The following is a 25,314-nucleotide window of genomic DNA, read 5'->3' on the forward strand; positions in this document are numbered from 1 at the left end:
TGCCTTCAGGCACTTTCATACTGTGATGGAAAAAATATTTAAAAAACTGAGATAGCAGGTAATTTCTCCAACATTTCTCCATCCACCTTTGGGAAGGAAATGCAGAGAACAGAGATCACCTAACTTCCTTACAGCACTGTATTCCCTTAATTCAGTCAAGCCCACAAATCTCTGCTAAGACTGAGGTCTTGGAACTCTAACCTCATCATCGTACATGAGGTGAAAACTCATCAAGATATAAACAGGGTAGAAACATTTATCTTCATTAAGTTGTCTCTACTCTTTATATCTTGGTTAAATGCTTGTTAATGTACAGTATAATGTGCTCTTCGAGTCTATGCACTTTAAATTAAATCAAAAGCAGACCCCTCTGCTATGAGGGAGATCATTAATAACAACTACTAACTACAGAGGATAGAGTTTGATTTATTACTCTGTAATATCCACATATCCCCTTCGGTCTTCTTCCCAGGGGTTGGAGAGAGAGATCAAAGTGCAAGCTTTCCAGGAGCAAATACATGACAAAGATTTTAACTGAACTTTATTTAAATCTTGAGCACAGGATTTGAATTTTGCATAACTACTTATACCGGGATGAATTTAACCTCCCCCAGAATAATGAATCCAATGGCACCCTCCACTTAATGTTTAAAAGCAGTCAGTAGTACTTTGGTAAAGAAAGCTGTGAAGTAATTCTCCTTTTAAAAGCCAATGCATGTTCTCATTCTGAGGAAAACATTTGCTTTTAATTATCTCAGATTTAGTTCTATTTGAATAATATTTTTCTTTTGCTTTTATTTTTTGTTTCAAGATTTAATAGTTACAAAGTGTTCGTGCAAAGTTTCAAACTTTTTAAGTTAATCAAGGATACAACTTGTCAGCACTCACCTCTACCATGGTCATGTTTTTTTGGTTGACTGCAGATAAATGATTAGCCTCTCTAATTTTACTCATAGCTTCTCTTAGCAGATCTCGTGCATCATCAACTTTGGTGTGGTAGTTTGCTAGCTTGTCCTGGACTTCATTTTTGAGATCTTCGTTTTTCTCACTGGGTTCTCCAAATAATTTCTTCACTTTATTCAAAAGATCTTCTGCATTCCTGCAGTATATCACCACCCATGAAGGTAATTGAGATCATATTCTCTACACCCATGAGAATATTCTTAATATAATGCAAATGAAATGGACTTTAAATTAAATAGCAAAGTAACTTTCAAGAGAACAAATGCTTAATAAAATAGAACAATGATTACACTTAGGTTTTTTCTTAAAGAGCTTTTAAAATCCCACTTAGTGTTTTTTTTTTTTTTTTTTTTTTGGTAAGCTGACATTCTTGACATTTGATAGTAAAGCAAGTTTTTCTGAAACATTTCAACTTGTCAAAAAGATTTTTCATACACATTAATACAGCATGTGACACAAAGTGTTGTAGCACCTTGAACAGAGGGGAGAGAAGATAGATACGCCTGATTTCAAGCTGTCTTGGAGCAGACAAACTGCTCTGTGGTCAAAAACCATAAATACTTTCCTATGACATGAACAACGCCGAGGATCCTTGGATTTATGACTTTCCGTAGCCAAAATATTTTGCTTACCTAAAATAAATTCTCGGATATTTTTAGTAGACTTTGGCAGCATAGAAATAGAAAGTTCACAAGTGCTTGTTTTTGGCAAGGGAAACAAGATTTCTTAATCACCAGAGAGTTGCTGCACCCAGTTTTAAAGGACAGGAGTACTGGAGTCTCCATGCCGTGACACTTCTCTGCTTCATGATATCATGTCATTGAATCAATTTCGCATAATGCAACACCACTGCTAATGCAATGATATGACAGAGAGCAAAAAAAAAAAAAAAGGTACTTTTTTTGTGCCTTTTTTTAAAGGCACTTAAATATACTTAAATCCTAAGTATATAGGAATTTGTAGGATAGCTAATACCTATATAAGAAATCTATCATACTTCTATTTATTACAGAATAAGATAAGCAACATCCTATAAATAAACACACAAATAAATACATACACACACACACAAACACCACCACAAACAGAAAAAAATAAAAGGTGGAAAAGATATCCTGCCACTGGACCTAATTTAGATGAAGGACCTTAACTGGAGCCAAGGAAAGCCAAATTATTACCTTACGTCTGCGATTTTATGAGATGGATTTTTTTTTTCTCCATCTGCCCTGCCTTTGGATTTGATGAAAAAAATTAATCACACTGTGAATTTGAAACATCTAAGAAGAAAACATTTAATCAAAAATTAAATCCCAATATTGACACCCTGTCACAGGCGAGATGTAGAAAGGAATTCAGTTTTTTTTCTATACCTTCTCCATTATTCTTTCTATCAGTAGCTACTATATTAAACACCTAACAAATTTTGACACCCTTATGACTGCAGTACTGGAGAAACAATACGAGACAGATGGATTTTCTTTTTATGACCTTGCCTCATAGCACAGACCAAGCTGTTTATCTAACCATTAACCAATGAGTTGTTTTGAGTTAGATAAATTAACACTTCCATATTGACATGATGTGCATTTTTCCCTCTGCTCTTTCTAAGTTCAAAGCAACGAATCTGCTCCATGCATTTCCTTGTTTTGTGTACTAGAATTTCTGTTTGATGGGACTGTACCAATTTCCTGAAATACTCTTTTTTACATTCAATCTATGCTACTTTCACTTGATACCTTCCTAGAAAAAGAACCAAACTTTGAAGTGTTAGAAGAAATAATCACAAGTTCGGCCTAACATCTAGAATGCTGTACAGTCTGGATCCTTTAAATAATCAGTACAAGGGAACACAAGAAATATTAGAAACCAAAAAAAAAAAAGTATATATAAGAGAGACTAAATGTGTTAGAATTGTTCTATCTAGAGAAGAAATGGCCTATGATAGAGGACTATAAAATCATGAGTAGCATGGATAATGCAGTCAACTGTCCAATGGCTCACCAGACACAAAATTGAAAATATCTGGAAAAAAGGTCAAAATACAGGAGGCAGCTCTTAAAAGCAGTATGTGGTTGAGTTATGCAACTCATTGTTACAGGAAACTGTGGATAATAGAAGTTTACAGTAGCTCAAAAGCCATCAGACAAATTCAGGGAAGATGAAATCACACACACCAAAAAAAACACTATATAGCACATTAAATACAATTGTAGAATCCCTCCATAGCAACTCAGTTTTGTCTGAGAAGATGTGTAGGAATATTATAAGCTATTGAAATATTTATTTCAGAAATACGAAAAATAAGGGGGTTAGGACAGAAACTGGTGTATTTTTAACATGCTCTCTTTACAGAGAAATTATTTACTAATATGGATTTACTAATTACTTATTCATAAGGCAATCAGCTTACAGACTTGATTTGGAAAGCTTGAAAGAAAACAAATGAGGGAAAAAGCTGGAGACAGAAGAGGAGTTTTGCCATCTCTGAAAGCAAGAACCCTTTACTTCGTTTCCTTATTTAACGTGGACCAAATCCTGAAAATTAGCAGAATATAATCACTGCCAACTTACATCTCAACAAAGAGTAAAGATGATTAACTACTTCAAAGTAATCAAGAGACTTGTAGAAATAAATAAATAAAAAAAATAATTAGTTGAGTCTGCAAACAGTACATGTGAATGTCGACACACAGGCATGCGTGTACACACCTGCACACACGTTTTTAAGAATGATTACATTTCTTTATAATTTTTTTCCTTAAAGAACACATCCTATCTTACTACATCATTTAAGCAGTATTAAGTCATTTTTCTTTATGAGGCAGTACTTTTTAAAAGAGTTTCAGAAAACATTATCTAGTGATCTTTCCTACTTGCCCTGAAAGTTCACTATCAAAATTCCTTGGATCTCAACAACTGCCTATAAAGAGGTAATCCTATCCCTATGATACTGCCATGCAACTTTAAGTCAGTAAGTGTATTCATGTATTTCTTAGTATAAAATGTATTCCTTTATCAGGAAATGAAAATACTCACTTTGTGTACTTCAGGAAGAATGGTTAGAGGGAGAGAATGTCTCTCTCTCAAAAAACCTCACTGCATTTCCTTCTCTAGCTATTGGACTGATTTTAAGCTAGCCTGACAGTTTCATGTTGGTTGTAGCATTCTAGGACTAAAACTGCCTTACTTGAAAGGGTTCCCCCCCATCCTGCCTTAAAATTGCAGGCATCACTTTCAAAGTTTTGGCTAAATTTTTCTCAGCCCTACTTGTTCCTAATTTATTTCTGTAGAGAAGGAATATAAGAGGCTCAGTGGAAGCAGAAGTAAAAGCGATAAAACATTGGTGAAGAACACATTTTTAGTTTATCCTTTCTCAAGAGAACAGAAAGTGGAACTATCAGAAGTGTGGCAGAAATACTGTACTGGTAGGATTTTCAGAAAAAGATCCATTTTACAAAGTGTAAGATTGGCAGTGAAAATCTGATTTTATACAGATTGGAATACTTAACTAAAATTATATTCTATTTATGACTCCCCTACAACATATATGTACCTGATAATTAACGTTTTCAGTCCTGGACATTTTTATCCCGGTTTTCTGAGACACTCTTCACAACTTCAGTGGACCACATTCATTTGGATGGCCTGCTAAGCAATGCCTAGCTCTACGAATATGCCTGGTCTAACTGATGCAGAACAGACTACCAGAATTTTAACTTCAAGCCAAGTATTTTTCTAGATTAGATAAGTTTTCAGCATTTTGCAGAGTGCTTTATAAAGAGCTGGCAATAATTATATAAACATATATATTTTTTATATTTAAAGATACCTGAATAACCAAATGCTGGGCTTCTGAACCTTGTCAGGAAGCTAGAATATCCCACTCTATACTATTCTGTGTATGGTACAATACATCCTTTTGAATGTCTGTGGTACTGGACAAACTTTGCAAACAGACTATATTTTTATTAGAACAATTATTATTATTTTTTTCCAGAAAAAATAACAAGCTTCCAGACAAGTGTCTTGGTACTAAAATCCTTTACCAGGTCTGAAGTAGAAGCTAAATACAAACTGAGAAAAATTGCTTAGAATTTGATTAGAAACATTACTGGTACCTGTGGAGCAGAGAAGTAATTTCCTAGGGACTGGTTTCCATGCATGTAAGCATTTCCAAAAATGCTAATGCTAAACTAATAGATGTGAAATATTAGACTGTTTTTCTTCACATATCTGTAAGACCCAGCTTGAAAACCTGGTTGGAATGGATGACAATTGTAAGAGTCAGATATTATCACCAGGAGGCTGAAGACTCTCTCTACTCACTTTAACTCATCTTGAGCTATTCTTTCTTGCAAATGTAGGTTTCTACTTCTCAGTTCTGTGACCATTCTTTCGGCCTCGCTCTGCAGTTCTGGGAGACTCTTCTCCAAGGTCTTGTCTGGGGTTCTGAGTGTCTCATTCAGTCTTATAGCATCTTCACTTACAGCTGCAGGGGGGCAAAAAATATATATGTAGTGGGTTAGGAAGCAGAAAGAATATAGAACCTTTAAGTATCTGCATGTCAACTCTATCAGCAAGTCAAATGCAATTTGCACTGGTTATTCCTGCTGTGAAATAGAAAGGATGGTTAATCCTATGATCAGTAACAAATGAAAAAATGTTGTATGTCTCATCAAAACCTTTACTGTAGCTCACTCTTAAGCACAATAATTACAGTGAAGAAGTCTTTATATCCAGTATAAAATATATTGCTCCCCTTTTCCTTCCCCTGAAAAAAAAGAATTTGCACTGAACCTTTGAAACAGCAGAAAATAATAGGGATATTGCTCACAGAAATAAAGAGAAAGCAGTACAAGCAATGAAAATTAGATTTAAAATTACTTTTGAAGTACTTCAAAATATTTCATTTGTAGCATTCAGATTTAGCAATCCCAGGAAGAATAAATGATTGGGAAATTTGGTAAAGAGAGGGAGAGAAGAGGAATGAAAGACACTCACAGATAGAGAGCTCGTGTTTAGAAGCAGATTCACAGAAATGAACAAAAAGAGTCTGAGGGCTGGAATACATGAGGATACAATGTAACATATGTGTTTGGAATACCTAAATTATTCGTAACTGATAAAACTGTACACATGGTATCATATTCAAGGACCAACTAAAATCTTTCTACCATACCAAATTATAAGATATTAGAATATAGACTTTCAGAAGCAAGTAGTGATTTATGATAATCAGTTACATTTGCAATTTTAAAAAGTACTGCTGCCTTTCCATAGGCAATGGGCTTCCCAGTAACTAATTTCTCTGAAATAACAGTTCCTGGTTGCATGTGTACTTCTGAATATCTTAAGTCCTTAATTGAAGAAATCATAAACTGTCTTCCGAAAAACAAATAAATGACTATTTCATCCACACATTGTGTAGGTTTAGAGAAAACGACGATGAAGAAAACTTTAATTAAATGTTTTCAGTTTGCTGGTGAGAACTGGGACTTGAATCTTTAAGAGTGGTTATGTATGGGGTAGTGAGGACTGAAACAAGACTATAGCTCAGTTAAAAGGATCACGGCTTGCTTGTAATGCATTATGATACATATCATTACTGAGTTACCTCTGACCAGGAATAGACATATATTCACTTTTTAAAATCTGGAATAGATAAATAGTAATTTAGCTTCCCTGAATATTTACCTCAAAAGAGAAAATTGACATGTTATTTCAGCTTTTATTAGTTTCAGGAAAAATTATACAGAGCTTTATCCTTCCCCTCCATCCTCCTCATCTCATAACCAAGTTTTAAAATAATTTTAAAATGATCTAGAAATGGCTCCAAAATAAAGCAAAAGTTTATCCTCAGTTTTTGAAGAATGATGATCTTGAACAGGAAGAATACTGAGGATGGCAGTAAAGATACAGAAATTATCACTACCAGAGGAAGAACATTTAAAACAACTCAGGCTGGAATGGCCTGAGAACTGCCATTCTAGAAACATGAAAGATCTGGTGCGTGACATTGCAAATTCAGTAATGGTATGCTCGACCAAGGCCAGCAAGTGTAGTGCCTGTTTTGAAGAAAGGGCAACTCCACAAATGCCTGAGAACTTGTTTTGGAAGCAATTGGAAAGAGGACGTGGAATAAATTAATGTTGACTTTGCTTCTCCCTCCACCAAAAGGTAGCACATGTCAGAATAGATGGTTTAACAGCAAATCCAGTTGAATATTTTCAGTAATGATCCTCTCCCCCCCCCACCCCCCAACCAAAAAAAAAAAAGAAGGAAGAAAGTAAAAAAGTAAATAAATAACAACAGAAATTTCAGCTGTAAACTAAGGCTCTGCCAGCTGGATAGAAGGTATGAATGAGAAAAACACTGTTATGAGTCTCTAATGGCACCCAGCTGTCATAAAAAAGGAAACACTATCCTGGAGTGTTAGTTGAAATAGGCAGGTCTCACTGCCATTAAAGTGAAAAACACTGTAGGAACCTCATTTCAATGCTGGTTACCCGTGCTAAGGAAAGATGAACCTAATTTTGAACTGAGATATTCTGTGAAGGTGAGCAGGAAATGTGGGAGAACTGCTGTATGAGAAAAGACTTAAGACTCTTTGAAAACAAGGATAAAAAAATAGACTAGGAGAATACAATTCCTGTCGATGAATATAGTTGCGGGTGGAGGAAGGAGGAGAAGCACTAGGAAGAGAAAAAACTATTTGCACCAAAGAATAAGGCAGAAGAACACATGATGATAAACTAAACATGAGTATTTTTAGACAGAAGGTTTTTAGAAGGTTTGTAGTTATCAAAAGAGTTCTGAAACTGTCTTCTGTTCAGAGGGTGAATATGTGGGAACTACTTGAAGATGCATATTAGAAAGTTTATGATAGCCAGGGAGTGGATGCAGCAACACAGGAGGTATCTTTCAGTCCTTATGCTCAAATCCTATATCAAATCCTGTATTTAATCTATCCTTAAAATATTGACTTGGCCACTAGGCAAACACATTGATTTTAAAGTCTTTGTCTGCTTCTAAGTGCATACATTTGTTTCACCCCTCAACATCTTCTAATTCTATACTTCCTATTGCTAAACCTGCTTCAGGAAACTTTTGTATGGGTTATAAACACTGGACAAAAACTCTGTGCAGCAAAAAAACAAGTTTAGCCCTTGTCATCCTGAATTCATCATCGACTTCTCAAATTCAGCTCTGTACTGAAATATGAAGAACCTGGTATTTTTTTTAAATACCTTGTTGAAAAGTTGCTTACCTTTTCATGTCACTTTTCTGACATTTCTTTCATGTCAAAGTTGTACATTATAGGAATACCTTAAACTGCTGGTTGATTCAATTACAGGGCATGTACTGGGATGTGTTACATGAGAGGCAATATAAAATGTATTTTATAGTACTTAGAATTGGAAGCTTCCCCTTTCAACCAAATGGATATTTAGAAGCATATCTCTACTGAAGTTAGTACTGTATTGGGAGTTTTGGAGAAAGAACAGATCAGTATTTTTCAAAAAAAAAAAAAAAAGACTGATTGCCAATCATTTTCATATTTTTCCACCATTATCTAATTTAATAGGTCATCCAGTATTTAGGTTCTACTTCTGAAAGCCATCTACAATACTTTTGCTCATAAGTCTTTACTGTTTTTTGTAAGTGCAGAGAATCACCTTGTGGAAGAGAGTTGGCTCTATGCCACTACTTAGGTGGGGATAGGAGTACTTACAATTTCCAGGCAGCAGATGTTCATTAATGGCAGATAGTAATGTATCTTTGAAGTCATTTTGAGGAATTAAGATGAAGTCTTACTGTACCAAGTGCTAAAATCACATCAAGCTTTTTACCTTTGTTTTTAACTTTGAAAATAAACAAAAGTTAAGCCCTGTTATTCACTTTATTCTAATATTTTTTCCCCAAATAACTGACAAAATCCTGAAGGAACATACTCAATATTCTACTTGCCTATGTTTGTAAGAATCTGTTGTTTCTTAATGCACCATTTCAATCACATGACATTTCTCAGTGGACAAACTCTCTTCCTCACTGTGTTTCAGGCCCTCTTCCCCACCATCATTCAGTTTTCCTGAGAAACAATTGGCACGTTTTTCTTTTTCCAGTACCTTCAGCAGCTTGGAGAATGCCTTTCACGAACTGTCCAAGAGATTTTGCTCTGTCATTAGTCCTCTCAGCATCCTGCCTCGTTTGCTCACCATCTGCTGTTACCTTGGTAGCCTAGTGAACCAAATTCAGGAAAAGTATAATTAATAAACAGGAAAAGGCTGCCCTATGCAATATATAGAACTCTATGCACTGGCTGAATTTATGCTCAAAACTTTCCTCAGGCAAAAGACAATCAATGAATTATTGATCAGATGCATGAGAAATGACACGTTCTGTTCAAATACACAATTAAATTTTATTACCTTTTCCTTCTAAAGGAAATTGGAAGGCTTTATTTTAGGTTCTTAGAAACTCTAGTTGTATGCAACAGCACACAAAGAGAGACAGGATGAAATTCACTGAATTTGCTTTAAGAAACATTGTTCAGAACCTTTTAATAGACACTTCAGCAGATACTTTCTGTAATTTCACAATTGTGCATTTTACGATTGACAAAGTACAGCAGATATCATGACCTCCTTGCTTCTTCTCCTGAGGTGCTCTCAAAGAGACAACCCATGCCAACAAGCATGAACAATTTAAAATCTATACATTAATGAAACCAAGAAAGAGAGGGGGAAAAAAAGTGAAATAGATTTGTTCAGCTTTAATGCTTGAAGTGGTTTGTTTATAACATATTGGGGTGCTCAGTAAAATTTTAGCTTTGTGTAACTAAAGGCTTTATAATTTTATTGAATCACAGAAGCAGCATGAAGCAAGATGAAGACAGACATCTGCTGCATAATGGAAAACATGTTGAGGGGAGGAATCATCTTAATACTTTCTACTTTAGCTCTCAAGATTCCTATTTACCAAATCATTTTTTATTATGCAGAAGCCACTTTAAGCAACGCAGCTTGTCAAGCTGTATCATAAAGAAAAAAAAAAGTAAAACAAACAAACAAAAAAAAATACAGCAAAACAAACCACCAGCATGAGCAACAACAATCCACCAGGGTTCTGACTGTCCAGATTGCATTCCAAAGAAATACCTATAAGCAGAGCATTATGATCTTTGCAGTCTCTGGGAAATGGCTAGGAGGTCAATAATTCAAAATGAGCTTCTCTCACTTGAGCTGTACAGACCATTTTCTGTTACCAGAAATCTATTTCATTAATAGTCAAAGAGAGATAGTATCACATTTAACACATTGCCTGATTAGCTTCTACATGGAAGCCCTCAAGATACATCAGGACAGCTGGGTTCCTGAAACGAAATCCCTGGCATTATCATACCACTTACAATTTTGGTCTACTTCAGAGTGGTTACCATGCGAATAATTTATATGAAAATGCTTGAGGTAAATAGAATGACAGAGGAAGAACTAGCAACCTATATTAGCCTGGGGGGAGATGGTTGTATTTTTATCCATGTATCAGTTGAAAAACAAGGCTTTTCATATTTATACAGCTTTAATCATGTTATTGGTTACTTCTGCTAAGATTTACAAAACTCCTTTACCTGTCTGGATACAGAGCTGAAATATTGTCATACTTAGTTGTAAAAGGCAATTGGGATAGGAAAAAGGCAAAAATACGGAATGGTCTTGATGGACCACTGCTCTAATCCAGTTTGGCATCTCTGATGTCATTTCATTCTTCATGTAATTGAGAACTACCTTATTATTTATTGTCCTATCCTCCACAATGAGACTTTTATTCTTTGTCTTATATTTTCTTAGAATTTTCCCATTCACTTTTATTATATTCTACAATATTTCTAAGTCCTTTACTACAAATGGTGTTCTATAACTTACATAGACTTTTCTCATTTTTGATTACTTCTTCCACATTCATATTAATTCCAATTGGCCACTTTAAGCTTTCAATATTTATGACTGAATGGCAGGCACTAAATTTTCATACACATTAATCCGCCATCAAACCGTTTCCATTTTCTCTCTGTGACAGTTCTCTTTAGTACTTAAATCCCATCCAATCCTACTGTCTGCTTTCTGTATTTTGCCATAATTTGCTTTGCTGAAAAATAACCTTTCACTTCATTTTCTGGTCTAGCATTAACTCCATAAACCAAATTAAATGGCAAGTATCTTTCACATTGTACCTAGCCATTCTATGGGTAGTTAAATGTTTCCATTTGTTAATAAAGTCCTACTCATTTGCTACATATTCAGTTTACTACAGTTCATTATTTTCATAAAGTCAGACTTCAGCTACTGCTAACAGTTTCAGTTTAAAGAGGCACAAGAATCTTTTTCTGGGGGAGGAATAAAAGTCAGGCAGACTGAGTCCAGAGCAAGGGTTTGGAATGAATTTTTGAGAAGTATGGACACGAGTGAGACCTGTTGGCATAAAGGAGATCTCCAGCATGGAAATCTGGTAAAACAACTAGTTGAAACCACAGAGCTGCAGACCACAGAAGGAGGGCAAACTCAGACCTCACTGTATAGATAGTAGGTCTTGGATCACCTTCCAAATGCTTCGAACTATTGCCAGCTACTTCCACAAATTTATGAGCTCAAGAAATTCAATGGTATGGGAGAAATGAATAAGTTTACATAGTCAAAAGAAGTATTTCAATTAAAAGGAAGTGATTCTGATCCCTGACTTTCCTGAAGTCTCTGAATGTACCCCATTAGAAGGGAGAAGGTGTATTTGACTAAAGTAGTGAACTGATAGGATGTGAGCAGTCTGAAATCTACCTCAGGTGGTAGATGTAGAAATGAATATGCAAGTATGTAAGAATGTAATCAGTGCAAGAGCAAGAGAAGAGGATCTTCTTGTAAAGAATGTGTAGTACAATTTGGCAGTGAATGAAACAAAGAATACAATGGGGAAAAATAAAAGAAAAAGGAGAGCTGCACCAATGGAAGAGATGACTGGTTGAAAAGTTTTGTAGTAAGAAAATGCTGTTGTCTTCTACATTCTGTCTTAAAATGTGTAGAAATTTTTCTTCATGGAAAAAAGTGTCTTCACTAATCTTCATCAACCTTTATCCTTATCACTACTGGTTTCACTTGGAAAAGTCTAGTGAGCCTGCAAATTAGATTTGTGCAGAAAGTTTGCTAGTTATAGTCATACCATGTGCAGGAACTACTAGCTGTTATGTGGTATTCAGCTGAATCTTCATATAAAAATGAGACTTCAATGTGCTACATCAGTAACCACTCTTCTTTCTGGTACATTGATCCTATTTACAAATATAGAAAGAGAAGGGTAGGACTTAGCACCATTTGATAGTCCTCAAAATAAAAACCAATGTCCAATCCAATTAACTATTCTCCATAAGAAAAAATGGAAATCATAAGCCAACTTACTCGCTGCAACAAGGGAAAACTGCAGAAATGGAAGAGGTGTTAATCTGTCTACCACACTAAACTCCCTAAGATCACATTCTCAATGTTTTCCCTTTCAAGACTAGTCCACAGAAATTCAGAATTTGCAACATATTTTAGGTAATCTCCATGAGGGATTGAAATTTATTTAATTTTGGTTGTATTGGGCAGGGGGTGTAGGTGGTAATTGGAAGAGGATATTAAAGAGAACAACTTTGCGAAGGAAAAAATTATTAGTTTAAGATTGAAAAATCTTAATACAAGACATATAGTTTTCCCTGCCTGTAGGGCTCTCATGAGTTAAAAACCTGCCTAGACTTAGCAATCTTTCTTTATGCTCACATACATACACATGTATGTATGCATGTGTGTGGAGGTATATATACATACATACACATATGAGCATGCATATGTACATACAATACAGATGCTTTCTTACCCACTCAAGGTTTCATGGAATTCTTCAAAATTGAATATAATGCACACAAACAAACCAATTTCTTTGAGAATTTTGGTTCTGCAAGGCATGAACAATTTTAAGACAGGATGCTAAAACTATAGGGGGGGTAGGTAAATTCTCTCAGGTGTATATATCATCCCTACAGCAATCTGTGTTTTGCTTGTTTCATTATTTCAATGCAGGGAAGCACCTAGTCATGAACATGAGTTTTGCTAGTCTGTTATATTAATGCCTTTGGGACAGCTGTATTTTTATCGTGGCTGGTCCATTTTCCTACTTTTTCTCCACTAGGTGGCACAATTTATATTATTTTCTTAGACAATGTCTTTCTGACCAAAAAAAGGTCTATACTCAAATAAAACTTTCATAATAAAAAGAGTAAATCGTACATCAATTGAAATTCAAAAAACTCTCACTTTCTTCATAAATGAAATATAGAATGCACAATAAACACACACACCTTCTGCAAGATTTGAATTCTCCCTTTAAATATTGTTCTCATTTCAATTACTTCATTCACTGACTCTTAATAACAAGTTATTTGTTAAACCAAAGACATTCCCTGGATTGCTATAAAATTTCCATAAAATTAGTGCTTCAACCTAGGCTACCATTTCCTCTACAGCTCCTGAAGAAACCAGCCAGCACAGAAGATAACCTAAAAATGGAAAACAAGACTCCAAACACTAAAACTATTCCTACAATGGGCTTGAGCTGGCTGGGTAATAAGTAACTGAGTGAAGGTAGTTTACCTGTATTGTGAAAGACCATCTTGCAAGAGAAACAGAATGAGAACTGTCTTGAGACAGTCAGACTCAGAAGATTTGAAACAGAGTATGAGGAGATGATGTTGTTGGTGCAGAAAGCAGATAGCCTTACTAACCATACTAACCATACTAACCTTCAGAAGAAAAAGAAGGGAATCAGGCAGCCTGGTTTCCAAAAGCCTTAGCCAGTCAAAGAAGGACTCCAGTCATGTGAGCAACTGTGTGGTAATCACATGGCTTGGTTGCTGTTGGGTTTGTAATATTATCTGTAGCTGATGTTAAGAGAAAGCTAATAAATGCTGTATCAAGACCTCTATTTCCTTTAGTCTCAGACTTTCTAGATAAGCTCATTCTTGGGTGCTCTCTCTGTATGAGCTCTCACCTACATTATAAAGTTTTACAGAAAATATATCTCAATGTATTGGCCCACGAAAATCGATTATTAGAGAACTTGGTGCCATTTCAAATACTGAAACTGAGAAGCATCTTATAATTCATCTATTCATTCATGTTTAATTCATATTCAGGGTATTTCTGTCATTATACAGCTTTAACCAAGCCCATAGAACCCAACGTGATCACAGACTTACTCTTGTCAGTAGTTCATCCATTTCTGTCACCAAGGTATCCAGATTTTCCTGTGCTAGCTGAAGAAGTCTCTCTGGAGCACGCTGAGGTGAAAGCAAATGCTGTTGGGGGAAGAGGGGAGTGAAAGTAAAAATCTGTATCTCAGTGCTTCCAAATATTGTAGAGAAGAAACAGGAAAAATTTCCTTTTAGTTACTGTATGCAACTCCCTTTTGTCATTGACCCTTTTGTCACATCCATCCAATGTATTTTCCTCAGGACTCTTGACAGCTTTACATGTTAGTGGAAAGCCAAAAGTATGGTAGGCAACATACCACGTATAAAATATGTATTTGCTTTCTGGACAACTAGCATGAACACTATTTTATTTGTATGAAACATCACTTTTTATGTGCCTACAGCATAATTCCTTACATATATGTACTCAAACAAATTATTGCTGCAAGATTTATCTATTAAAATAAGCCAAAATAAATAATTGTAATAACTATTTACTAATTAAAGCAAATTTGAAATAATTAAATCTTAAATTCTTCTTCTCTGAACCTACTTATGGCTGTATTTTTGGACAAATACAGTTATACTGGAGCATGACTGTATGTGAATACATGATCTTTGTATGCTTATGTATACCTACCTTTAATTCCTGTGTCGAGTTCTCAAAACCATGCAACAATTTATACGGAGCAGGCAGTGGACCACTCAGGTTAACACTCATGATCATCTGGTTTAGCTGATCCAGGTCACTGAGAAGGAGTCCTGTACATTCATCATCACAAGCTGCGGGAAGAACAGCAAAGCTGATTTATTTCTGATAAACGTTTAAGATATATGTTTGTGTTAGAAATATTTTATGGCATAACCTACAATTCTTTGAAAGGTAATGCTCATTTCAGATAATTTACCCCAAAAGCACAGTGTGATAGGAAGTAAAGACAGCAACTGGGGAACAGGAAAGATGTTATTGCTTGGGACTTGGTAATGGGACAGTATAATATAAAACAAAAAGAGCAAAACCGGTAGGCTTACCTCATAAAAAGAGGAAAAAATTAATGTTGCCCATTACAGACTAGCCCGTATAAAATCCTACATTAGACAAGCAGTTTGGAGGAAGTCTGAGAAAGTGGACAGGTAATTTGGAAAATCTAGGAGCACTTCAAAATCTACAGTACATTTATGGATTTGAACATAAGAAGAACTCTAGAAGTCTTACAATTTGCATACTTTACAGTCAATAACAGCATGGCCAAGCATGCTTAACTTGTAATGCAGACAGTAGAAAGAGTCGAGGCAAAAATACTGATAGTTTTCTTTTAAGAAATGTTTTTCCCTACCTCCTTTCGCTAACCAGCTTATAAGTTTTTCAGGTATGTTTCCTTCCTTGAAAATACTCTTTAGCATGAAAAATACTGGTGTGTGCTACGTATGCCAAAAGGAGTTTGCATCCCCCCACGCTTTCTATTAACTATCACAAGATATTCTCATAACTTAAAGTCTTGTACAGTTTATGCTACAGAGAGGAAAATTCTTCATCCTTTAGAAAGGAGTTGTGGGAATGACTTTCTGTTTCCATGCATAAAGATGCTACATATGACTGGCAAAGCAAAACAACATCTCAGGAGGTGGAGCAAACTGTGAAACAACAAATTCTCTGGTGATGTTAAGAGACATGGAGGGTTGTACCTAAAATTTTACAAGTATGTAATTATTTCTCTCAGCAATGCTCCTAGGCAGCTCAATGGCTAAAAAAACACTGAACAACATGTATTTATTCGCAGAAGATGGTAAGTAATTTTCAACAGGGAATTACATTTTTTTTCTGAAGTCTATTGTTCATGTAAATTAAGTCTTTTCTATTCTTTAAAGTTTTCAGTCACAATCATCTGTTGCTTATTCTGTAGTTTGGCTGTTCAATGTAGTGAAAATTTGAGTCAAATGCAGAGGAAAAATGAATAAAGAATACTAGTTTAATACACCATGAAACTCATGTGATGATTGAAAAGGAGACAAGATATATGCTGGATTAGTGCAGTAAAAAGTGGGTGCAGAACACTAGATACTGTTATTTTAAGGCTTCCTTTTGCACTTTCATTGCTTCTATTTGCAGACTTCTTCCTCCTATTTCTCAGTATTTTGTTACATAATCTGAACTGGAACTTCTCTGTAGTCATTAAGTGTGGGCATGATACGTTCCATTTTATGTTTCTACAGAAAATAAATAAATAAATAAACTAAATGCCACCCCAGCTCTTCTTTGTTTTTAGAAGTTCTAGAGAACCAAAGGAAATGCAAATTTTATAGCAAACTGAATGAACATCTCTTCTGTAGCTGGCCAAGAAGGTAGGTAACCTGATAACCACTTTGGAGGATGCAAAAAAGTGATCTTTGAGCTGAAGAGTTTTTTTGCCTTTTTTTTTTTTTTTTTTATAATTCTGATACATTGCTTTTCACTTATAAAACAAGGTAAATCTATTTATCCTAAAAATTGTCCAAGCAGTTGGTAATGAAATGCTAAAAAATTGTTGTGTGTTAAAGACAAACTCAATTCACACCAATAAATAAAATAAAAAAGAAAGCTTATGAAGACATGAAGTATTCTCAATGAGTAAACAACTGGTAAGTGTGCTGTGAACATTCAGTATAAATAAACAAGTAGAAGAGAGGAGCTATATCAAGCAAGGACCACAGCTGAGTATACGAGACAGGACTAAGCTACACCAGTACACAGTCTGAAATGAACTGGAGCTATGGCAAATAATTCAAGAGCATGATTATATTTTATGAGACTAAATTTTTCTGTGTTTTTTATCTATAAAACTGTCAGGATAAATTTGTGTCTAATATTAAGTAATGCAGCACTAAATTTAGATCATTACAACACTGCAAGTATGTAAGATGCAAATCATGCAGTCAGTATTACAACATTGCAGCAAGCAACTAATGGATATTATTGCGTTTTCCATTTTCACCACACTTTCCCATGCACAGGAAGCCCTGTAAAGGATTCTGTCTTACCTCTTGTGAGAAGCATCTCCAAAGTTTGCATGCTAAAGAAATTTTATTTAAAGAAATAATTGATCAAATAGTAAGAGGCACTGCAATTTTATGGACTTATTCCATCTTACAAGGAGAAGATAATGTACAATAAAGTAATCAAGGGACTGAGCCACAATATGTTCCTCCAGTTGGGTGGTTATCTAACAGGATTTTTCTTTAATACATTTATTACTGTTAAAATGCATAAGATACACACTGCTTCTGCATAATGACTAGGTAATTTTTATGTCTGCTTGCAGCCCAGAAAGTCAGCTGTACCCGTGTTCTTTTTGGCTGCACCAAAAGAAGCACGTCCAGTGAGGTGATTCTCCCCCTCTGCTCTGCTCTTGTGAGACCCCACCTGGAGCAGTTCAGTTCTGGGTTCAGTTCAGTGTTCAGTTCTGGGGCCCCTGGCACAAGAAGGACATGGACATATTAGAATAATTCCAGAGGAGGGCCATGAAGATGATCAGAGGGCTGGAGCACCTCTCCTATGAAGACAGGCTGAGGGAGCTGAGGTTGTTCAGCCTGGAGAAGACTCTGGGGAAACCTTGCAGTGGCCTTCCAGTACCTAAAGGGGGCCTGCAGAAAAGCTGAGGAAGGTCTCTTTGTCAGAGAGTGTAGTGATAGGACAAGACATAATGGCTTTAAACTAAAAGAGGGTAGATTTAGGTTAGACATTAGGAGGAAATTCTTTACTCAGAGGGTGGTGAGGCACTTGCACAGGCTGCCCAGAGAAGCTGTGGATGCCCCATCCCTGGAAGTATTCAAGGCCAGGTTGGATGAGGCTTTGGGCAACCTGGTCTGGTGGGAGGTGTCCCTGCCCATGGCGGGGGGTGGAACTGGATGGTCTTTAAGGTCCCTTCCTACCAAAACCATTCTGTGATTCTAGGATGTAAGGGAAACCCTGAAATCTCTGATGTGAGGTTGAACTTATGATAGCTATTGACGCTTCATTATTACTGTTTCCTGTTGCATCACAAGCACTGAACACTCATTAGTCTCATTAAGCTTTTGACCATTAACCTATTTTTTTTTCCATTTTGGTACTAGTCTAAACCTAAATAATAAAAAACCTTCCTTCCATCCCTGTACTCATTTTTGGCTGGAACAGAGTGGCAGTATTCTCTGTGGCATCTCGTGGTGCATTTTGGATTTGTGACCAAAACAGTGTTGGCAATATGCCCATGTTTTAACTGTTGCTGAGCAGTGCTTGCACAGCATTAAGTCCTTCTCTGTTTCTCTCACTGCCCCCCAGCAAGGAGGCTAGGGGTGGGCAAGAAGTGGGGAGGAAAACACAGGCAGAACAGCTGACCCCAACTGGTTATTTCTTATCAGGTGTCATTGTGCTCAGCAATAAAAGCTGAAGGAAAGAAGGAAGAAGGAGGAGACATTTGGACTTATGATGTTTGTCTTCCCAAGTAACAGTCATGTATAATGAAGCCCAGCTTTCCTGGGAATGGCTGAACATCTGCATGCTGATGAGAAGTAGTGAATGGATTCCTCATTTTGCTCTGCTTGCACAAGCAGTTTTGCTTGGCCTATTAAACTAACCTATTAAACTGTCTCAGCCCATGAGTTTTCTTGCTTTTACCCATCCAATTCTCTTCCCTATCACACTGCGGGGGGGGGGGGGGGAGTGGGTGAGCTGCTGGGTAGAGCTTAGGTGCCTACTGGGGTTAACACACAACAGCCCTCCAAAATAGAACCCTAGTACGCAGTTAAAAGTTTTAGCTTCGTTGAAATTGCTGCTGGTTTCAGGGGGGTTGCATGATCAATGTACCTCCACTCCAAAATCTAGGCAAAATCAGATCCAGATCAGGGTCTAAAGTACTGCCTCAGGTTTATTTCATACTTTTGTTGTTTATAAAGCCACATTTGCTGGTTCTGATATATACCAGTACTAGTTAGGTTTATATAGTGCTTGAGAAGGGCAAAAGACATTGGGATGTGGGTCCAAACTCAACAGCAACTCACGTATCAAAACCAAAACTAAATGAAAATGAAACAAAACAAGAAGAATAAACACCAAATTAAAAAAAAAAAGGGGGGGGGGGGGGGAGAACAACCAATAACTTAGCTTCCATGTCAAGTAAGGGTGTCAGTCCTTTACTGAGCTCATGCAGACAGAGGAACAGTTGGACAGTGAATGCAATGGGAAGTTTAAGCCTTACCTCTGTGCCATGTGGGCTCACAGATCCTGTTAGACACACAACAGAGCAGAAGCTAGGGCAATGCTTCATAGTTCTGGTTTTACACACATTATCCGTTCCAGATCACTCTGTGAAGGCTTGAAATAAGAAGCTCCTAGCTCCTACTGAATTGAGGACTGTGTGGGAGCTAGGACATATTTCTTTTCACAGATTCTTCAAGATGTGCCTCTGACAAAGACAGCATCACTGCCTAATGCTGAATTTGGGAGGACTGAGATCATGTAGCTATTGCCTATTTTAGAGGGAAAATCTTGATTCTGTGAGGACCAGTGACTAGAAGCTCTCTCTTTTTCCTGGGTGCAGCTGGGAAAAACTCCCTCTCCTTGCAAGTACCAGTCTACCTGAAGTACTAAAGTGTCTGAGACTTGGTATAAAAAGAATCCCATCCATCTGGGTCTGGCTGTGTAATTTTCTCCTTATTCCAGTAATGAAGATTAAATTTTTTAAAGATGTAAGTTTGTTGACTGCAGCATGACTGAAGGTCCATTTTTTTCACAAGACTGAATTAAAGAAAAATTCCTAACAATGAAATAACTGCTTGATCTCTCTAGGTCATGGTTGATTCCTGTTCCTCTTTAATTTCATACAGCAGAACCAAACTGACTGCTTTACATTTTTTTTATTTTTTTTTTTTGCTTGACCCCAAGGATATTTATGACAGAAGCATCCGAGGAACGGTTCTGCTTTGTGTTGCAACTGAGCTCAAAATATTGAAGCCAAAGTTTTTTGTAAGTCCCCATTGTAGTTATGACTGGTGCCCTGAAAGCATTCAGAAGGTGAGTACTGACTTGCCATATGTTTAACAACAAAGCCTTGAAGTTCTCACTATGATTTTTTTTCCCCTGAACACTGCACAGTAGCAAGCACAGTCATTGTTCTGACAACACTGCAATCTACGGTTCTCTGTTTTATGTACTACAAACTCTGCAACTGAAGTGGAATGTCAGAGGGTATAACAAAAAAACACACCAGAGAAGTACTAATATAAGAAAATGCACAACTGCTACAGGTTTGATCCAACCGCCTTTGTAGCTCCTTTCCACTTTGTCTGGCTAAGGTCAAAGCTCTCTGGAAAGGGTAAGGAAAAAGCGCTGGGTGCTTTGGCTTGTTTACATAATTCTGGTATGCATATGCAAAACATGGATCAGTGATCTCAGCCTCCCTGAACATGCTAGGTATGTAAATGAACTGAGGTATCATACATACACCCTGTACATCATACAACTCATCTGCGTTCTAGATTGGAACTGTTGGGCTTAAGTAAGAAAACTAATGTCTTAATTCTGTGGTGAGCGTAGGGCAGTCAGCAATTGCCTGTTGATAACTTGCATCAGAATGAACACTGAGTAAATATGACAGTGATGCATAAGGTGGCACCAATCATTTAGAAGACAATTCATTTGTACTTACAGATAAAAATCAAAATCTGTGTTAGAGAAGATTTGGGAGAACTTCTGTCATATTTGAAATTAAGCAAGGATGTTGCCAGTATTATTAAAATCAGCTTGCAACCATTACTGATTTTCCTATTGGCTACTGACTGTTTCAATATAGAAGAGAAACCAGGCCTAAGAAGTGGATTACTTTAGACCAAAAATTACAAGGAAGACTTCATCAGCAGAATATTATGAGTACATGATGATCTGGTTACTTTAGCTGGAGAAATAATCCAGTTATTAACAATACTAATGCAAAAATTTAAGGATTTTTATGACGCATAGCAGACCACTCAAACCCTTGCATAACCTCTTAAAATAAAGTCTCCCTTTTGGATATCACTTTCTGTCCTCTAATTGCACACAAGAGAAAACAACACTGTTTTGTTCTAAGAATATAATGGACAGTAAATTCTGCCTGTGCCATTCACCTATAATTATCTTTCCATTGTTATTTAGCAGTAAACAATTCTTCCCCTTTGTACAGTGGCTTTTAAAAGATATATTATCTTTCCATTCTACCTGTAGTTTTCTAAAATATAACTATAATAAAACAGCACTGAAAAATGGCATGTACTAAGCAACTGAAAAATGACAAGTTAAGAAAAAACAGTAACAACTTAGTAATACAGATTTTCAGCTATATCAAAAATAGAAGATTTTAATGAACATACTGGCTTCTCTGAGTCTTTTTATGTCTTTTCACTGCAAATTTTTGCTCTAAAACCTTTAGAATACTTATGATAAGGGATATATGGGAATTTAAATGTTATATTTAAACAATAATAGATTACAATATTGTGCATAAATTCTCCCTCTAATTGGATTTAAATATGCATTCCTTAGCTTTTATATAATTCTGTGTAGTGTGACCTTTGACAGAATTTGCCAAAACTTCATTATTCAAATGCTTGTTCTATGCTAAATATTCAAAAATCAGTTTTCACTTTCCTAAATATTAAGCATAACATTATATAGCTTAACCACACTCTGTTTTATATTACTTACAACTATATTTATTCAAAAATTGATGATTGTATTTGTATGTATTTTCATTAAGCTAGACCATTTTGCTACCTAACTTGGGGATCTTCACACTTCTGACAGCTACAAATCAATTGCACCAGTATTTGAAATGAAACTCTGCAAATGAGCAAAAGTAGATACATGCTTACAGTTCATTTGAAATATGGAATGCAAACAGGATTCTACATATGGCATTAATTTTCTGCACATTAAATTACTTAATCACTATTATTATTACCATTAAGGTTTCATTACAACTGAAGCTAGTCAGAAAATAATTTACTGAGTATTTTGGAAGTGGTTGGTACACAAAAGTAAAAATATGTTTTATAAAAGACCAAATCTTCAGCTGCATTAAATTCAGATTGGAACAAAGAAATCTTATGCAAGAAATGAAGGAAAATTTCAGGGTTTCCTCAAAAGATGTGATGAATCCCTGGAACAGGTTGCCCAGAGTAGCTGTGGATGCCCCATCCTGGAAATGTTCAAGGCCAGGCTGGATGGGGCTTTGGGCAACCTGGTCTGGTGGGAGGTGTCCCTGCCCATGGCAGGGGGGTGGAACTTGATGGTCTTTAAGGTCCCTTCCTACCCAAACCATACTGTGATTCTCTGTTTGTAATGGCTCTCTGATAGCACAAAGACTATTAAGGCACATTAGGAGCTGCAGCAATATTTCTCTATCAGATAAATAAAAAACAGCTGTATGCTGAAGTCTGTAACTAGCCTAACACTAGGCAGTGTTAACCATGGGCAAATTCACACAAAGCTTGTTCTTGCCACACTCCCCTCGTCTGGCACAGTCCATGTGCCCACTACAGGCTCCAAAGCTAAATGGTTTATTGATCAGGCAGTGTAAAGGCTATTGCCCTGCATTAGCAAACGCAGATTTAGAATAATATGGGGTCGAGGAACATTTAAACAACAGGAAAATCATAAAATGAGAGCAAATAGGCATAAATTGTCTACAGAAATATTTAGGAAGTCTTTGGAATTCATAACTGGGATGTTACTGACATAGCGTCAACAGTAACAGCCTAGTTCCCGTAATATAGGAAAGATTTATGGTACCTCCCATCTGTTCCTATAGGTGGTCCTAATTTTTGTGACTGACAGATAGAAATCTCTTCATTTGCATTGTTACTTTTAGCAAGGACATGAAATATCCATATGCAAAAACAAACACAACAAACAAAAAGAACCACCAAAGGATTGTTTTTCAGATGAAAATCAATTATCTAGTTGAAGTAAAAAGGCTTCTACAGGTAGTACAGATACATTTTAACACCACCACATGATTATGTTGCAGTTAAATCTGAAATTATAACAGAACACAGCTTTTAAAGCACTAAGGTGGAAAATTGGATTTGCCTGCACACAGCTTTTCCCATTCATAGTGAGATTTTTAACCGTATTATCCACACAATGAAACAGTCTGATTAACAAACTGGAAAACCACTACAAATGAAAGCCTGCACTTAAGCTGTTTTGTACAATGAAGAACTCCGCAATCCTGGATATCCCAAAGACTGTTTTAAGAATGCTGTTAAGGTCAACAACCAATAAAACACAAACTGAGGAGTGCCTAAGGCTGAAAGCATTTGCTAGTCCTGGCATTACTCTAACAGATATTCAGGATGCTGAAAAAGTTAAGTAATTTTCATTTAGATACCACTGCAGAAAACACATTCCTTCTCTTAAAATTTTGTAGCTGTGACATCTATGGACTTAACTCATGATTACACTTCTTGACACATAAGCCATGAAATGGAATTGGAAAGTGTAGTTATTTCAGAAAAGTAGCTACTTACTCTATTTTCATTCATTTTGCTGTAGTTTGAAATAGAGTTTAAGATATATGACAGTTCAGGATTAAGTCCTAAACTGCCTCACACTGAAGGACACTAGAAGTTTTTTTCCTTAAGTACTCTAAGCTTTTCATCAATGAACTGATGCTTTCTATATTATTAATAATATGGAAAAGTGTTTATGTAGATATTCCCAGTAATCTCTATTCATTTTCAAAGAAGAGTTGTACCTCTGAATCGGGACTAATGTGAGAGCACTAAATTTGGTAGTCCCATTTAGAAGCCTAGTTCTGCTCAGACCCCAATCACTATGGGAGAGCTGATCACAACCATTAAGTGAAGTGAAAACGTGCTCTGCACTCTGTAGCCCCAGACTCTAAGTCTTCCTGTCTTCCTGCTCATCCACTCAAAAAAGCCACACATTTAACTCTTGAGTGACATGATACCTTCAGCTATTTTTTAGCACTTCTTGTTTTTTTTTTTTTTTATTCTGTTTTTCAAATTTGTAAATTGTTTGCAATTTGCTTGAGCTGAGCTGTACTAGTTGATTTTAATGTTAAGAGAAATGTAGACCTCTCAGATCTCTGGGTATTTAGGTAAAGACTGACTGCATTCTGTGGAGAAAAAAGGAAAAAAAAACTGTTTTTATGGTATGTATATGCCTTGATGTTACAGGCACCTCTCACAGGCCAAAACCCCAATAAAACGGAAAAAAAAACCTTCAATTGAAATCCTATAGCAGATAAAAATCAGATAAAACATGAAAACTAGTTAATTGCTCCCTGTCAATATGTTCAAAGATGCACAGAATAAAAGTATAGTATACTGTGAGCATACTGGATCTTTATCTATATTCTATTTTAAAGTGCACAATGATGGCCTTGAGGGGAAAAAAAAAAAGCAATCACAAATTACTTCCTACTCAGGTTGAGGAGATGGGGGAGAGGAGTGGAAAGGAAAACACCTTATATTTCCATTAGGATTTACTAAGCGTTCTAGAAAGGTTTTGCTACCTGATATATTTAATAAGACATAAGTATATAATATCACAGGAAATGAGATTGTGGGCTCAAAACAAACACTATACTATCTAATGGAAAAAAATAATAATTCCAAACAATAATAAAAGACAAGACACTCACTACATATCAAAACTGCAGGTAGGACAAAGATACTAGTGCTGTAAAATGCAACCTGATATTTTAGGATGAATTGGCTGTTAGTTTTCTTTTTTAAAGAAAAGATGGTCTTTGTTCCTAGATAAATTATACTGTAATTCTTTACATATTATAAACTAATATAAATATAAATGGTTGTTGAACCAACGTGACCAAGCAAACCTTGGTAAAAACTTTTCAGTTTCTCTATGTGACTCATGACTAAAAGCATTGCAACTGCTGGTTAAAAAAAAATAATAAATAAATCACTAATATCAAATATTTAATCTGTCACAACAGCAGTGCCAACCTTTAGGAAGACTACAAACTTCAACAGCCCACACCCCAAAAAAAAATCCTTCGAAGTTTTGTTGTCAATTTTCAGTGAGCATGTAAAAAAAA

The 25,314-nt window shown here is 36.0% G+C and overlaps 1 protein-coding gene across 1 annotated transcript in view; it reads right to left on the bottom strand.

The window, feature by feature from the left end:
- Positions 1-25,314, bottom strand: part of LAMA2 (laminin subunit alpha 2) — a 380,764-nt gene that overhangs the window by 80,300 nt on the left and 275,150 nt on the right. Inside the window, exons 33-37 of the mRNA XM_066993195.1 lie at positions 14,877-15,019; positions 14,243-14,341; positions 9,090-9,201; positions 5,290-5,452; positions 889-1,099 (exon numbers count right to left, since the gene is read on the bottom strand). Of these exons, the coding sequence (XP_066849296.1) occupies positions 889-1,099; positions 5,290-5,452; positions 9,090-9,201; positions 14,243-14,341; positions 14,877-15,019 (728 nt within the window). The remainder of the gene's footprint in view (positions 1-888; positions 1,100-5,289; positions 5,453-9,089; positions 9,202-14,242; positions 14,342-14,876; positions 15,020-25,314) is intronic.

This window comes from Anser cygnoides, chromosome 3 (assembly GCF_040182565.1).
Source record: "Anser cygnoides isolate HZ-2024a breed goose chromosome 3, Taihu_goose_T2T_genome, whole genome shotgun sequence".
NCBI classification, from domain to species: domain Eukaryota; kingdom Metazoa; phylum Chordata; class Aves; order Anseriformes; family Anatidae; genus Anser; species Anser cygnoides.